Source organism: Ornithodoros turicata, chromosome 4 (assembly GCF_037126465.1).
Source record: "Ornithodoros turicata isolate Travis chromosome 4, ASM3712646v1, whole genome shotgun sequence".
Classification (NCBI taxonomy): domain Eukaryota; kingdom Metazoa; phylum Arthropoda; class Arachnida; order Ixodida; family Argasidae; genus Ornithodoros; species Ornithodoros turicata.
The window spans coordinates 24,188,994-24,206,318 of NC_088204.1; the positions used below are offsets into that span (position 1 = coordinate 24,188,994).

The 17,325-nt window shown below is 44.1% G+C and overlaps 1 protein-coding gene across 2 annotated transcripts in view; it reads left to right on the top strand.

Moving 5' to 3' along the window:
- The window catches only part of LOC135391329 (AP-3 complex subunit delta-1-like), a 79,849-nt gene that overhangs the window by 37,565 nt on the left and 24,959 nt on the right, over window positions 1-17,325 (top strand). For both annotated transcript variants that reach the window (XM_064621569.1, XM_064621570.1), the window contains exons 17-22: window positions 93-238; window positions 2,439-2,528; window positions 5,831-5,897; window positions 10,872-10,937; window positions 14,573-14,654; window positions 14,960-15,257. In XM_064621569.1, the coding sequence (XP_064477639.1) occupies window positions 93-238; window positions 2,439-2,528; window positions 5,831-5,897; window positions 10,872-10,937; window positions 14,573-14,654; window positions 14,960-15,257 (749 nt within the window). The remainder of the gene's footprint in view (window positions 1-92; window positions 239-2,438; window positions 2,529-5,830; window positions 5,898-10,871; window positions 10,938-14,572; window positions 14,655-14,959; window positions 15,258-17,325) is intronic.

Consider the following 17,325-nt stretch of genomic DNA (forward strand, 5'->3'; position numbering starts at 1 on the left):
CCTTATCGAGCAGATATTTTTATGTGGAGGGCACTGCTGGGTCTTGAGGGGTATAGTTTTTTGCGAGCACTAAATAGCTAATGTTTTTGCAGGCATGTTGTGCATTGAACCTAATGAGACAGGTGAGCAAGTTGCACGCTCGTGGCGAGCGCATGCCGCAGGAACTGCGTGCACTCTTTGCTGGTGAACTCAACCCAGTGGCTCCCAAAGCACAAAAGAAAGTACCCATTCCAGAAGGGTTAGTACTTTTTTTTTCTTTCTGTTGTGCTTACTTTCATAGCTGGTTATACAGTCAAACTCCTTTACAACGAAACTCAGGGGACAGCAAAAAAAATTCGCAGTAAAGGTATTTTCGTTAAAAAGGATGCCCATTATTGGACCTATAGGGCTCCAGCGGGACCGCAAAAAAATTTGCTGTAGTGGTATTTTCGTTAAAAAGGTGTTCGCTATAAAGGAGTTTGACTGTACAAGCAGTGCTCGACAACTCTAGGTTTTTTAACCAGGGTGTCGAACCGAAAAAAATACGGGTTCAGTTCGGGTTCGGGTTCGCGTTGTTTTGATTTCGTTCCGGTTCAGTTCCGGTTCGGCCACGCCAAAAACCGAACCGGTTCGCAAACCGGTTCGCAGCCCCGAACCGGTTCGCGAACCGGTTCAACGCTTCCGTTTTATATGTTCCATAAAACTGCTTTTATCAGGAAATGCGTGGCTAATAGCTTACTGCTGTTGTCTGCATTGACGTCTTTAGCGGCGAGGTAGCTCTTTAGCGAGAGAAATAAGAAATGGATGAACACTTATTGCAAATAGAGTCCACCGCTGATGAAGCGGTGTTGTCCCGGTACTATCTGTTCCCAAAATCTCTTTCACACGCACAGTGCCAGCAAGATAAACTTAAAGGAAGCCTAATAAGATGGACAGCGTAAGATAGACGGCAGTACTTGCCGGCACACTGCTTTCGCAGCGTGAATCGATCTGAAACCGTACTGAAGCATGTCGAAAATAAGCCTGCCAGCCTTACTCTGTCCGAGCTCACAGCAGTGTACTAGTTAATCCACCTCACAAAGGCAATGTATCACGACACAACTGCACTACCAATAAGCAGAACCACATTTACTTTTGAAACCACGACCAATCAAACAGGCACCGTTCTGCGTACGCTCCTTCTCCACTTCTCATGTTTCTGACTTGTTTAATTTTTACTGCTCACGTGTAAAAAGAAATCTTGGGCGCTTATTTGATCACATATTCGTCGTGTAGAGCTACATAACTGGCCTACTCCATTCCTGTTGCATTCGTCCGCGTGGCACCTCGTCTCTGAAGAGTAGACGCCGCATCACCGCGTGCGTGGAGCGCCAGCCGCGGCGCTCACAAGGACAACTGCGCTTCAACATGTTAAAAAGATGCTGAAAGTATACTTACTATACGTCGTCGTCTGACTGCTAGGTGAAAATTTCTGAAATCCATGATATAGGCGCGTGATGATGATACCGATGTGTCTTCGTTCGGGGATAGAGAGGAACTCTTGTGCTGACTTCTATGTCCGAACCGTTTACCGCTATTATTTTTTATGGTTCTGCTCCGGTTCGGGTTCAGCAGTGTTCTGAAAATTTCGGTTTGGGTTCGGGTTCGGTTCCGGCAAAAATAACGGTTCGGGTACGGTTTTCGGTTCGGGTTCGGGTTCGGTTTGACACCCTGTTTTTAACTACAAATTACAATGTCCCTTGTGCTGTGCTGTCCCAGTATTACTGGCTATCTAGAAAAGTTGTATGTCTGCTGGACTTAATGCAGGAAGTATGTGCTTTATTTTTTAATTCGCATGAAAGGAAAATATTTTTGTTTACCTCTCTTGAACTGGAGCCATGCAGAGAGGCATTGCAATTCAAGACCGCTAAAGGTGCTGTAAAGTGGTAAAGGTGCAATTTCAGAAAATGTATCTCTTCGATTGATCTGCAGAGATTGATTGACCACTCGATTGATTCTTCAGTAACTTGACGGCAGTGTTGACATACGGTTGCACACTTAAAGTGCCGAACAATTGATTGATTTGATTGATCTTTGATCGAGGCCCGAGCTCTTTTTACTCTTACACCACAATTTTCGTCCCAATTGCGCTCGTAGATTTTTAGAAATTACAAGCAGCGCTGTGTCGGAAGTCTCCACTAACTGTGCATTGCTTGTCAAGTATGGCAACATAACTATGTTGCATGCGTGTAACATTGTGTCTAAATCAAAGGAAGCTTTCTGCGTGTCGGCTACTTAGTCATCATATCAGCAAGCCTGTCGTGAACATAGGTCACTGTTGCTCAACAAATTGGGGATAATTTCCCACCAGAGACGTTTTACCGCAATTTTACTGCCCAGTTAAAAATGTTAAGCGTTCCTTGTCACATGTATAACTTATTGTGCTGGGTTTACAAGCTCGTTTTGTGTTGCAATTGCAGTTTGGATCTAGATCTCTGGATCAACGAGCCTCCGTCTGAATCTTCTTCCGAAGACGAAAATTCAGCAGAAATCTTCATCTCTGCTGACAGGTGAGTACATTGGAATCCTGTTAAAGGTTTGGCTTTGAAGCTGCTGATTGAACCATACATTCCTTAAAAGTTTTATTGCTGCGAGAGCTTAAATTGGGTCCACTCTGCAAAAAAGATTTTTTCACCAGTGCTAGAAGAACAAAAGCAAAATATAATGTATGCCTGCTGGTTTATTAAACCTATGGAGATGGTATTAGATGCTGGGAAGAAAAGATAGGGGTTGCCTAGGCATAGCACGTAATTTTACTAACAGTTAGTGAATGAGGATATTGAAATTTTCAAATACAAATAGAATGTGGAATTGCAAAATTGCCCTTCAAATATCACGTCATATGATAAAGGCTTCTAAGAGCAACAACTAAGCCACGGGAGTACGACGCTGCTTGCGCCCGTTGTTTTCGTGACCCTGAAGTCTGTTTTCGTGTCATATACCTTATCTCCGTCTTTCGCTGTATCGAGGCGGCAGCTAAAAAGTATTTCATTGTAGCGGGAGTTGATTGATTGATCGTTCATCCCTATGACCGTCTGCCAGGGAATCCAAATTATTTCTCTATCGTGAATTTCGTTATAACGCTTTCCGTTGGAACGAGGTTGGACTGCAGAACGCATTGGCGCATGAATAAAACATCTAGAATACAGAACCAACAGAACTATGCGACAGTGGCACGCATCTGTTGCATGCGCTGTCGATTGTAGGTTTCGTTTCACCGTTCTTGTGCATGGGTTCTGTTGTGCTCGCATAAGTCACCTCACCTCGTCCCATTGAGATGTATGCGACTGCTGCACCTGAACAATGAATCAGTGTCAGGATTGCTAGGTACATGCACGTCAACGACTGTTTGTGTGTTACGGAGCATGTAAACATCCAGACCGCCAGCTGGCGAAGGCACCACACAGGAGGGATCACTTGACATGCAGGTCGCAGGTGACTGTGGCAATGCTTACCATCAAATTCTTGAAATGCCAGCAAAGTACAGCATCTGCACTGCACAACGCTATTGAGCTATTGAACGCACAACGCTATTGAATTGAATGAACTATTGAACTATACCCCAGTATCTCGAGCAAGTTTCTTGAAAGCAGTATTTGTGAACATGACAGGAGGTGTTCCAGCCATCACATTTGTCATAAAGTGAAAGCGATCACTGTCATGTGAGAGAGGAGCAGCTCTGACGTGAAAGACAGCTGGAATGATAGTACTCAGTGCGCGTCCTTTTAGCATCGCAGAAGGTCGAGGTTCACAACTCCAAAGAGAGCAGTGGCGCCTGATTACAATTAACCAACAAGGACGTTCTCAAGAAATGTCTCTACCATCTGCCACGACGTAAGAGGGCAGGTTTATGTCGACGGGACTAGCATGCTTTGTGGGTGATACGCGGATGTCGTCAGCAAACAGCAGCTTTTTTATTCTGACCTGCTACCTTCTCACTTTCACCATTGAGCTCAACATGTTGCTGCTGAATATGTAGCATATGACTTAGTGCGCAATGTAAAAAGCCTGAATCTGGGACAGTCACTCTTAGAGCCTGAAGTTTTAGGGAAATACTTTGTTTCTAACTTCGGCGAGTAAAAATCGGGTAAATAAACATGTACTATAAATAGGGTTCCGGGTTTTCGGATTTATCCAAAAAAATCTGAAAAACGTACACCGGTAAAGTTTTAAGCAATTCGGATTAATCCGAGAAACTCCGCTTGGCGGATGTTTTCCCTGATAACCTGGCTAATGTTCTTGGCCTCCTTATGTGTCCCGGGTTTCTTCTGATATCAGATACCGGCCTCACCACAACACAATAATGGTTTCCGTGACCTAGCGTTTTCTTCGGCGGTCATCTCGACTACTTGTGGATTCACCGCCTGGGTTTACCCCCAGTCTGTTTCCCGATTTCCTTGTCCTACACGTGACCTAAGCACTAAAATAAGCATCGAACTGGGGTCATACGGAGTGGTCTTTTTGAAAGGGCAACTAGTTGCAGTGCTAACAAGATGGGACGCAAGCGAAAGCTGCCCTGCGACTACGTCAAAGAGTACCATGGTTTCGAGGGGTTCACATCGTCCCGCGATCGCGATGCAGAGGTTGTTGTATGCAAGTACTGCCGCATAACAGTGAGCACTACACACGGAAAGGGTGCATTTGGAATAGCACACCTCTGTGTGAGTCGCACAGAATATATTGTTAAGCTTGCGTCTCTTCAGTGTTGGGGCAATAAATGTGACAACTGCGTTTTCGCCGCACATCTGTGCGTGCGTCATCCAGTTTTCTCAAAATTTCGTATATTAACTGAGCTGTAAGTCATACAGTCTGAAAAACTCTGTTTTTTGAAAAAAACATTAAACTCTGAAAAACATCCTGCGGTAACGCCCAGAAACAAAACTCCGAGAACCTGGACCCCTAACTATAAATTATGTAAATTTGGGTGGAAAAAGTTCCAGTACGCTAATTCGGGGGAATTTGGGCCCAGTTATTCAAACTAACTGAAATTGTTCGGTACCAATGGTGATGTAACTGCACTTGCTGCCAAACAAGTTAGTGTGCTGTCCTTCAGATGTCTCACTGAGGGCGATTTGCTAAGTAAAAATCAGGTTTCACCCTAAAGGGGCAACCTTGAACTTGGGGTGCAAATTTGGGGAAGAATCGGGTTAAACCCTAAAACTTCAGGCTCTAGGTCATACTGCATCACATACACTGTCTGCCGTTGGGGAACTTTACAGTGAGCTCATTTACACTGAAATTCCAGGTGTACTCCACTAGTGGGGTACACCAGGAACTGTAGCAGTGTGAATTGTCTTATGGGAGTGGCGACCTCTAACCCTCATCACTTCATAGTTGATGCCTCCCTACATGCTTCTTTCGAAATGTGGTTGTATGTGCACATTGCAGTAAACAGGGCTATTCCAAGTCATTATTCGATTCGGTATTCAAAGTCAAATATTTACAATATTCGTATTTGACATTTTTCCTATTTGCACAGCCCTAGTATTGAGACATCACGAAATGTGGTGTGCTGAAAGGACCGTCCGGACATGATATGTATAGGTTCATTCTTTTCGTCTATACCTCCTGAATTAGTTCAAGGAGTGCAACCATCTCACGCTGTTTTTGTCATAGACCTTGTGTGTTCTAAAGAACTGGTGCAGCACTTTTCTTTAGAAAAGAATTGACCTTATGAGTCAACAGTTGTCAGCGAGGAATGCTCCTATTTGTGTCTGGCCAGTTGGTGTAATGATTTAGCTGGAGGACAACTTCTTCGAAGCAGATGCACTTGCTGTGTTACGTCTTACGTTTAGTTGTGCTGCATTTACAGGACAGCAGCAGGACAACTGACAGCCAGAGAGACCAAGTACGAGCCAACGGAAGACGAGTTGAGACATGTGAGTTCATTTAGTATTTAGTGTTTCAATGAAGCTCTATTGACTCATGTAGCGGACACACCCAAAGCATGAGGAAAGATACCCTTACACTGTGGTTCTGAAATGGGGGTCGGTGGATCCAGACTTTTGTCCTTTTTTTTTTTTTTGTTGTGGCTGGCCCACAAAGTGGACTGAACTGCGGACACGCATGTTCGCGCCGAGTAACGGTTGCATTTGCGGGTGCAGGAAAAATCTTCGTGAGGTCATGGTGCACGCTTCAGGCACTGCTGGCATTCCACATCACTTTTATGCATCTACCATAATTTCACGCGTATTAGCCGCGGCTTATGCGCAATTTTTTTTTTCTTACTGGTGCTCTGCGGCTTATGCACCGGTGCGGCTTATATGATGACTATTTTTCCCTGGTATTTTCCCCATACAGTGGTTTTAACGAAAGGGCCGACGGTATCTCTGGAACTGCACCGCCCTGCCGATGCACGAGCAGTGCGTAACACGGGCGCGTGAACATACGAGTAGATTGATCTTCCTGGTGCCTTTCCCGAAGCAGCTTTAACGAAAGTGGTGACAGTGATTCATGTCTTCTGGAAGAAGATCCATGAAAAACACGCGACAAGGGCACAATCCGGTCTTGGTAGAATACTAGAACTGACCTCCTTTGTTGTACAGCATGCCGACCCCGGAATATGAACCTCAAGGTTTATGGCCTTCTATACGGTCTCCTTTGTCACACAAATCAGTCGCGTCGTATTGCCCGCGACTTATCTGCGAGAAAAATTTCCAAATGGTCCTAAAAACGGGTTCTGCGGCTTATCTGCGGTACGGCTTATACCCGTGAAATTACGGTACTACTTTTCTCTCTTTCTAAACTACGTATCCCAAGCATATCATGCGTCCATCTGCCGGGGAATGCAAATTATATTTTGCTCTATCGCCAATTTCGTTATATCGCGTTTCGTTGTAACAAGGTTTGACTGTAGTGGAAACAGACCACAGACATCTACAACGAATCTTCAAAAAGCCACTGCATGAATGTCCCATCAGGCTATAAAGAATGCACCTCACACGAGTGCACATAGCTGACGTCCTGTCGCGCTTCCCTACTTCAGCTGAACTATAGGAGGAAGAGCAAGAATATGATGTCAGTGTAATGGATTGCATTACGGTGCCCTACATGCAGTTATGGGGGATTCTGCAGCTGACTGAATAGGATAACGACATGACTACACTAAGAAGCTATGCTCGAAGTGGATGAGCGAAAAAAAAAAGGAATGACACTACTAGCAGGACACAAACAGGCAATAACAGTTATCAACATCGAGTGGCTGACCAACACATTTATCTATTACATCAAACACGTACAAATTTTGTTGTAGCCATGCAGGTTGTGGCTGAGCCGGCTGAGCTTTCAGCTGTTGTGTGCATAATTTATACTTAGAGCCTGAAGTTTTAGGGTTGAACCAATTTCTTCGCCAAATTTGCACCCTGAATTGAAGATTGCCTCATTAGGGTGAAACTGGATTTTTACCCAGCAAGGTGCCTTCACTGAAATATCTGTAGGAATGCACACTAACTTGTGTGGCAGCAAACACAACTGCATCACCGTTTGTACCAAACCAGTACGGTTCGTTTTGAGTAATAGAGCCCAATTTCTCCTCAGATTTAGCATACTGATAGTTTTTCCACCCGAATTCACATGAATTTTGAGCACATGTTGATTTCCCCCATGTTTACCCCCCTCTCTCTCTCTCTCTCTCCCCCCCCCGAATTGGAGAAGAAATATTTCCCAAAAACTTCAGGCTCTATTGATATTCAATCACGTACACAGTTGAACCTCTCAATAACAAACAGCGATTTAACGAAGAATTTCTGTTGCACGTACGCGTCCCCATAGACGCCATTGTATTTTTGTGCTCGATTTAACGAAATACGTTCGTTTGGTCACCTCTATTTAACAAAGCCTCTGGGCGGCGAAAACCTTCTGCACGTGTCTTTCCCCTTCACCACGAAGAAGGCGAGGAGAAACCTTCCCCTCCCCATTGTCCTCACGCGAGTTTTCGTTGGTTACTTTGGTTGTCACGTGCTGTTGGCACGAGTGTGTAGACATGTGCGTCGCCGCCGCTGGTAATTTTCGGTGCGCAGACGCCGTTTCGAAACCGGCGCAAGGGTCGCAAGAAACCGAGGACCTCTTTGCACCTGTTTTTGTACAAGAAATCACGAATTGCTGGCCTCTCGCGAAGTCTAATTTGCTTTTGTTGATGTCGATGACAGTAGGTAGCGGTTTTGCGGCGTTTTTTACTTGTATTTGTTCGTGCAGCTGACGGCGGTAAAATGGGCATTATGCCACCGCCGTTCAAAGTTTTATCAGCGCAGACGCCTACGGCGCAGGTAGTGGCGGCGGCCATCTTTGTTTCGCTTGGCGTGTTCCATTTAATGAATTTCTCTATGTAACGAAACGGAGCCAGCATTTATAAAGTCGTTATATAGTGTAATTTTCACAAAAGAAAGATAATTTGGGGAGGCAACATGCTCCTTACATTAGAAATGGAACTTCGCTCATCTTTCAGTGTCACATGAACATATTTTATGCACTGAGAGTTTTTGTGCAGGGGGTCTACCAACTTGGAAAACAGGGAATTATCAGGGAATTTTGATTTGACTGGAAAAGTCAGGGGATTGTCAAGGAATTTGCATAAAAGGCAGCTTAAAGGGGCCGTAAACAGGCCGCCAAACGTTTCACAAATAATGGTACCCCACGAAAGAACGCGGGTCATGATACCCAAATATACATTTCGTTCGGCTCGCGCCAGCTCAGTGACCCATATAAATGCTTTCAAAGATGGGAAACCAGCGTGCCTATCTCCACCACGCATACGTCACATGGCTACGTAGCCTTTTGCCGTCCAATCGGGTAGCCGAGCTCCGAACATGACGTTTCAAATTACCAGCTAATAAACAGGTGTCATTATCGGCTGTGAAGTGGAGTGTTCCGTCTGTTTGTCTGGAACTACATTTTGAGATCCGTGGTTCTGAAATTCAGCATCATGACATCTCCAACATCTTCGGCTTGAGCAAACGTCAACAATTGTGCTGTTATCATATGACGCGATTCGAACCCGGGTACCTCCCGGCCACGACGTGACATGGACAGCACGCTAACCACTGTGCCATGCAAGCTGGTGACGCGATACCGCGTGGCTCAAACCAAAGAACAGCAGCCCAGTCGTCAGAACCATTCGAAGATGACAAAGAAGACCCATCGTCCACCTACCTACGATTCCGGAACTGTAGCGCCGGATATTCATTCGTGCTCATGATGTGCTGTGTGCTACTGTGTGGAAAATGTAGTGCGCATTTAATTGAGCGCTTTTTTTTTTTTTTCAGTTTGACAGTTTGAGGTTGTAACTGTTTAGCTTTTGAACAGGATGAGACTCACACTCATCTAGTCCATTTCCGCAAGTGAAATAAAATCATATGTGGAACCCTTGATCGTAATTGGTGAGGAAAGTGCCACGTCAAAAAGACGTAAAGTTAGAGCACAGGGCGGAGCTAAAAAGTGATAGAGTGCAATGAATATTTCGTCCGTGTGCAAGCGCCTTTTGGTTTTGAGCATTAGTACTTGCAAGGCGCTTTCACTGCCTAAGTTGCAATAATATAACGCAGAGAAATGCGCACCTTGTATACCTGTTTACGGCCCCTTCAAGTGGGAAAATTGCAGACAAGTGTCGTCACGATGCACAATAAATCGCGAGTGCTCATGAATGGTTGAGTGGCCTCGCCCCAGCAACTTTGCCGCGAGCAGAACTTCTGCAACACAACAAGCTCAGAGGCAGAAAAGCAGGGCAGTTTTACTAATTTCTCAATAAATGATCTGCTTTATGAATAGAGCTTCAAGTTTTTGGGAAATATTTTGTTCTAAATTCGGGGAGTAAAAATCAGGTAAGTAAACGTGTGCTCTAAATTAATGCAAATTTCGGGTGGAAAAACTTCCAGTACGCTAAATTTGGGGATGAATTGGGCTCAGTTACTCAAGCTAACTGAACTGGTTCGGTACAAATGGTGATGTAGCTGAGTTTGCTGCCAAACAGGTTTGTGTGCATTCCTACAGACGTCTCGGTGAGGGCAATTTGTCGGGTATAAATTGTGTTTCGCCCTAAAGAGTCAACCTTCAATTTGGGGTGCAAATTCAGGGAAGAATCGGGTTAAACCCTAAAACGTCAGGCTCTATTTATGAAGGATCTGTATCAGCAGGCACCAAGTTACTCTTTGTTTTGGGCAGGGAATTTGCTTGAAATAGTCGGTGAAAACCGGGAAAAGTCAGGGAATTTGAAGGCTACAGCTTAGTAGACTCCCTGATAAAGTCTCTTCAAATGAGTGTACTTCATAGAATAACCACAAAAGACCTTGAAATAAATTTTACACTTTGGTATGGGCGGCTTCTCCAAATAAAATGCTTGCACAGAGTTGTGAAAAGTGTTGCATAATGAGTGCAGTGCATTGCGTAGCTTGTACACTGTAAAGTACAGGCTGGGAAAAATGCACCGTGCTTCTGCATACCTCACTTGACCATACCATGTCTATGCTGATGCAGCGGAAACAAAGTTACCTTCTAACATGAAATAAACTCTGGTGGTGTTTCTGTCCTGAGTTCTAAACATGCGTGTGATTGCATGCGCAGTCTCCTGGAAAAGGTTTGCCATTTTGTTTTGATTTTGTCTCAAAGTGACAGGCCTGAAGCAGCAGTGCAGGCAGGTACCTGAGAAGGACAACGAAGTCTTAACATCCTTAATAAGCACCTTAACGAGTGATGTTTTTGTACCATAAGACTAGTATTCTCCTGAATTATTATTATTACTTTTTCTTTACTTTTTTTTTGTGTGGCTTGTCGAGCATCTTCATTTCTTGTGTCTGCTGTCCTTCGTGAACAGAGTAGTGTTTGGCCATGATGAGTGTTTAAGAAAAACTTGTTACTTTCAGCGAAGAGAAGCCCGCCGTCAAGAACAAGCCAGCAATCCCCATTACCTCAAGGCAACCAAGAATAAGGTAAGCACCACTGATGCAACAGTACAGTAAATCCGGTTGTTATCAGTGTGTCGTTATACGTGAACTTTTGCAAAATCACCGGTCAGGTAACAAGTACATTAACAAGTACAAGTAGAACACTGCCGAACATCCACGTTTGTTGAAAGCATTTTATCTAGCTCTGGATTGACGCAGCTCCGTGTCGATAGCTTTTCCAAGGATAACGTGACTGCCGATGCCATGTGAGGCTCCGTATCTCTTGAGATTGAGGACTTCGTTCCTTGCTCATTACCCAGTGTTGTACTCATCATCGTCTCTGCATCGGAACTGCGTTGTCGATTAGAACACGTCTCGTCCATGGGTAGTTTGTCGACACATCACCATACTTCGCAAGAAGGTTTTGCAACGGTACAAAATTAATCGAGAATGCGAAAGTTGAGCCATGTCCCTTTCCTCATCAAAATGCTTCCTGGAGCCGCAGACACCATAGTAGCATACAGCAACTGAGAAAATTTTTGAGGACGAGAGAATGATGTGAAGAGGGAGCAATATCTACTTCTTGCGAGCGCCATTGAAGTCGCGTGCTTTGCAGCGTATGCATCTAAGCCCAGTCAGTTGCTTGTGGTTAAACGTGCCACTTTCTCAATTCAATGCTCATGGAGGTTAATTGCTCTTGAAAGCGCCTCCTTTCTTCGTTTTCAGTAACAAAAATTGAATCTTGCTCCATGATTTTTGCACATTTCAGTGGCTGCTGGCAGAATTCCGATAGCCAGATGGGAGCAAGTATTTTCATGAGGATTGTTACATCGAAGTCTTGTATGAATGTACAGTTGAACCTTTATGTAATGCGATTGAAAGTGACCACACTTTAGTTAGTTAAATAGAATAATTTGTTAAATCAAACTTGTTGAGGGAAAAATGGTGTAAGCGCCGACTCACGCGGTCTATTTGAGTCATTTTGTCATAAGACTGGCTTAAAAATACGAGTGGCACTCTTATTCTTAAATATCATACAAGTGTTCATGAGCACAAACGTCATCCCCGTACTTACGGTGCCATTCAGAAGTGTACAAAAAATAAGTTGTGCCTGAACCGTCAAGCACAGAACATTCGTAACTCGTGGATAGCAACGTCGCTTTTCTTTTCACCCTTGGACATGACATCGCATTACCGTAAGTTTCTCGTCAACTGACAAAACCTTCAGTTTTTGGACTGCGCCAATCGCAAAGAACTGCAGGAATCTCATCTAAACAATAAAGTGACGCGGGAGTGACCTCGTGGCTTTCATAGGTAAACCAAAATGGTAAGGTAGATGGCCGATCTACCGATTACGTCATTCCAGTAAGAACCAATAAGGACGCTCTGTGACATTGGCGTTACTCCTCTCTCCCCATCATGGGGTACACCACTCCTCCTCCCTCACCTCTTTCTCTCTCTCTTATTGCACGAAGCCTTCCTATTTCATTGCTGAAAATGGTAGGCTTGTAAACTAAGATGATCTTTTCACAGAGATAGCCTTTATACTGTTGGATTTGGTTTATATCTGCATTATAGAGAACTCAAACATGCACCAAAATTTGCTTTTAAAACTTTGGCATTGATGTTCGTTATTAATTTAGAGCATGCCTCCAGTTTTGTTGTGTGTGCTTCAGCTGATGCCAGTGCTACTCTTGCTGATGTGAAGCATGCTCTACCTGAGGTGTAAATGCTCTACTTCAGGCTGTCCATAGAATGGTGGCACAACCAGAAGACTGCACTCACATGAACGGCATAATATGTGTGCTAATGAAGTACGTTTATGTAGTCTTCTATCATTTACCTGTCAGTTTCGCATTTCTTTTGCATCTCTCTTGAATGTGTCAAATTATTATTGTGTTAATTACCAGGTAAGGTGAACTGCATTAAAGGGACCATGAAAGGATATTTGACAAGCCTGCGATCATTTTCAATTTGTTCCTCTGTACTAAAGCATTCATCATGTGAAATGTGACGTTGAAAATCGTCCAAATGGCGAAAATATTCTATAGAGTCGCCGACTGATTTTTCGGTCATGCTCGAATATTCGGACTCGTTTGCGGAACGGCCCTGGGTCCCATAGAGTTGATGTATAAGAACGTCCAAAACTTCGGACGCCGTGCAGCTCCATCGCTCGATATTTTGGACTCTGTTTGCCCAGTCAGCAAATTTCTCTCTTGGAGTGACTGAATGGTATCGTCCGAAGTTTGTATCAAAAGAAATTAACCAACTAAAATATTGAGGAAAAAAAATAGGCAATGATTGGTCATTTTCCATTCTTCTGAATAGAAGAGGTCTGTCATAAGGTTTTTGAGTCTTCGTTTTTAGCCAACAGCTAGATTCAAGAGGCACAGCACGTGCTGTCCACCCGCAAGTCGCGTGACAGCGCTGTAAAGCGAGCTTCACCTAAGCACGCATGCGTTAGGTGAAGCCGACTTGCGGGCTTGATGCCAGCGGTGCCTCTGCCAGTGTACAGTAACGAAATGTCGCTTCGGGAAATAGAAGCTGATGTTATCAGGCAGGGGCTGGAAGTGCGTAATGGAAGCATCAACAAATTTTTCAAGCCTACTAGTGCATAGTAAAGTTTATTTTGAAGCCAAATTCGTGTTCTTGGACTGCCCGATTATTCGGACTTTTGCGCGATCCCCGCCGAGTCCGAAAAATTTGACAGTGGCTGTATTAACCACAGCCGTGAATGGCAGCCGTTATGATCCGCCTACAGGGAAAACTGCCCGTGACGTCAATCACATCGAATCTGCCAATTCTGCTTCTTCGAATGCTGCTTCTTGCTGCTTCTTCGAATCTGCCAATCGAATGCTGCCAATTCGCTGACGGTCTTTTGCAAGCAAATTGCAAAATTTGCAAGTTTTGCCATGCAATGTGATTTAATTTGGCATGAAACTAAGATTATATCTCGTTGACACAGAATCCTACCAGAAGTGTGACGTAGCCGTTGATTGTCAGCATGGTTACCGGAGCATGTTTTCCTCTCTCAGCTGCTTCTTTGTCAGAAAATGTCTCTGTCAGTGGCCTATTGGGAGATACTGCTGCATACAGAATGGCTCCGAGACGCTGTGTGTCACATACCTCTTCCTCCGTCGCTGACAATTTTTGTTTTGCCATATTTTTACTGATTTCAATGGCAGATATGCGACGTTGTGCACCCATGTGGTCCCGTGGGGTGTGTGTTCCCGGTTACCCACAATTGGCTGAGTGGACTGGACGTTGATGACGGAAGCCCGCTTCGAATGGGTGTGTCCAGCGTTGCTACTTTTGAGTGGTAACTGCACCCCTGGTGCACTGAATATGGTTAAAAGTAGATGTGTGGATGATGAGGGCGGCTCATGAGAACCGTTTCCAGCAGAGTACTCGGAATTTGCAAAAATCATTTCATGGTCCCTTTAAGTTCACAATAAGCGGTCTATTCTGCATGAGCAGCTTGCAGCACAAACTAACCTAGAAGCTGATACAGAAGTGAAGAGTAGTGCTCTTGATTATGATTGTGTGCCACTAACATGCAATGAGTAGTGAGCACAACCATCAAACTGTGATCACCACTAATGGGCACTGGTTACAACACTCTCCTTTTCTTGCACGTACCTACGTTGCAACATTTCACAATAATAGTGTTTGCTTTGCAGGGAAGCAACGGTCCACTGCAGCAAGTGGTAGACGACATCCCTGTTGCTCACATTGACCTCTCCGTTCCATTGCACATTCCAGGTGATTGCTCATTGAACATTTGTTATTCTGGATCACTCAGTTCAGTTCAGTTCAGTTCGAGCTGTAAAACATGGTTCAGATCTTGTGGAGGTCAGCGTATTGGATATGCATTTCAACGACAGTTATTTATTGCTGCCATACTGGTGCGCTGTGGACAAACAGTGCAACTAAAAGGTGCTTACATCCAAGCGTGATGATGTTTATGTTTTTGAGTATTCCACAGGACATAAAATCTTGAGGTTGCTACGCATAGTCAGTGCTGGGAGCAGTTCTACATATACACCTCCATATTCACTGTCACACAGGGCTGGTTTCATCAGACAAGTACCTGAACTCCAGCCGTGGCACATTCTTCGACAGCGACAAGGATAGGGAATCCAAAGACGACAAACGTAGGAGGAAGAAAAAGCGTAGCCATCGAAAGAAAGCTGCTCTGCCCACCCCTTCTGACAGTGAAGAAGACGTGGGTGCTGTTGAGGACGGGACACACCTTGTGAATCGCACGTTAGGCGAGATGCCCGAGGGTGCTCACCTTTCTGACGACGACGGTGATTCCCGGAGTGCGGACGACCCGCACCGTGCCCTGGATATAGACCTGGATGAGTGAGTGCCTTTTTTAACACTGCCAATAACGTTTTCTCTCGATAGAGCTTTTTGTTGTTGTGTTAGACATGAACAGGGTTTGGGTCAGTTTGCAACACTATTGGTATAGCAGAGGTTTTATGGGTCAGTATTAGGGGTGTGCGAATATTCAAGTTCTCGAATTCGAATCGAACATCAAACGCTCGAACTATTCGATTCGCGAATCGAATATCCAATATTCGATTTTTCGAATATTCGACTATTCCACGAATATGAAAGACATAACCCAAAAGTGGGTTTCACCTGATGCTTCCGTGCATGAGGTGAAGCCTGCTTTAAGAAATTGCCCTTGCTGCAGGATCAACACAGGCCGGACGGTGTTTAGTTTAAGATAACGTTATCTAAACTTAGCTTTGTAGACATCATAAAAGCTTTGTAGACATCGTCTGTGGAAGTGGTGGCGCCTCTCCCACATACAAGTTAGGGGTGCCGACGGGGGACTTCAATTTGATGTTTGTGAGGTTACTCTAGAGTAATGACTACAGCCCACAAACAAGACGGGTGTTTTAAAGATGTCCTGTATGTCTAAAATTTCAGCAGTGCAACCTTCCTCGGGTGAGAGCAAAGAAACTATAGGGTGTTCATGGCGAAGCTGAGGCAGGATGCCAATTCGTTTGTTTCACAAATGGCCTGTGGTTGTCTGAAACGATTACAGCCTCATCCGTATAACATGCTACTGCTGGACATAAAATTTTGAAATGAAGGTAACCACTCCCGTACTCCAGTAGTAAGTGTACTGAAGTGTAGGCTCACCTGAAAAGCAGGAAGCACTCTGATGTAAAATTAAAGAGTAGGGGCTTTAAACAGAAGAATTGCATATCTCTCTTGTGACAGTGGGCCACAAAATGAAAACTTTTAGTGCGAAAGTCACATATTGTAAATTTTGCACGAATATTCGATATTCGATTCGGTATTTGGAATTTTTTTCCCCCATTCGATTCAATATTCGATTCAACTTAAAATATTCGGATTCGCACACCCCTAGATAGTATCCCAGATGCCTAGCAGCCAGCAGTTGTGAATGTTGCCTTGGTTTTCTTGTTTGTGCGAAATAGTGTTTTTGTTAGCATGTTTTTATGTTTTCATTTTCTGTTGGACATAAAGCATGAAAAAGTAACTAATGTCCCAAATTGTGCCACAGTTTCAGTGCTGATAAGCTCTGGTACCATGTGGGCAGTAATTTTAATCTTGAACTTAATGCATGCTCGTGCAAATGGTGAATCTTGCTCTGAATCTGAGCTGATGTAGAGGGTAACTATAAATAGGCCCTTATGTTCTTTGTTTCTTTTCTTTTTCTTTTTTCCAAAATTGCGGAGGTAAACTCTAGTTTTATTCCAGGAGCGGTAAAAGAGTGTAAATTGAACAATTTCATGTGCTGAAGAAAAAACAGCACATCTTGCATTTTAGCTGTGCTGAAAGTGCAGTGCTTACGGCTCGCCAATGCCTGTATTGGTAACTGAATTTGCCCTTTGGCAAGCTTGTTTTTTGTGGGAAAAATAAACACCCTGCATAGTGCATTTTTTAAGAGTCTTTTAAGGCAGTCTTGTGCAGTGCAATCCTGTTAACCCAAAATCACTTAATTCAAACTTCAGGTAATTCAAACTGATGCTTGGGTCCTGTCAAAGTTGTGTGTATTTCAATTGAGAAACAGCCGGTAATTCGAACATACGAATTTCGGTAACCATTTATTCTAAGGAGATTTCCCGGTCTATGCACCAACCCAGAAGTGCAAGGTTGTGCGACGGTCGGCGCGCTGCTGGGGTGTCGGGGGCAGTTTTACTGAAGAAGTGTTCAGGTTACTTATTGCTTGTAGGAATATTACGTCTAGAGGGAATACTTGTGCCCGAGGAAGAAGGAGCGAGGAACAAATCACTGTATAATGTTTAGACCCTGAAGTTTTCGGGTTTTATATTTTTCTAACTTCGGAGGGTCGAAATCGGGTCAATAAATTGATGTCGAAAATTCATGCAAATTCGGGCAGAAAAATTACCATCAGACTAAGTTCGGGGAGAAATCGGGCATTATTGTA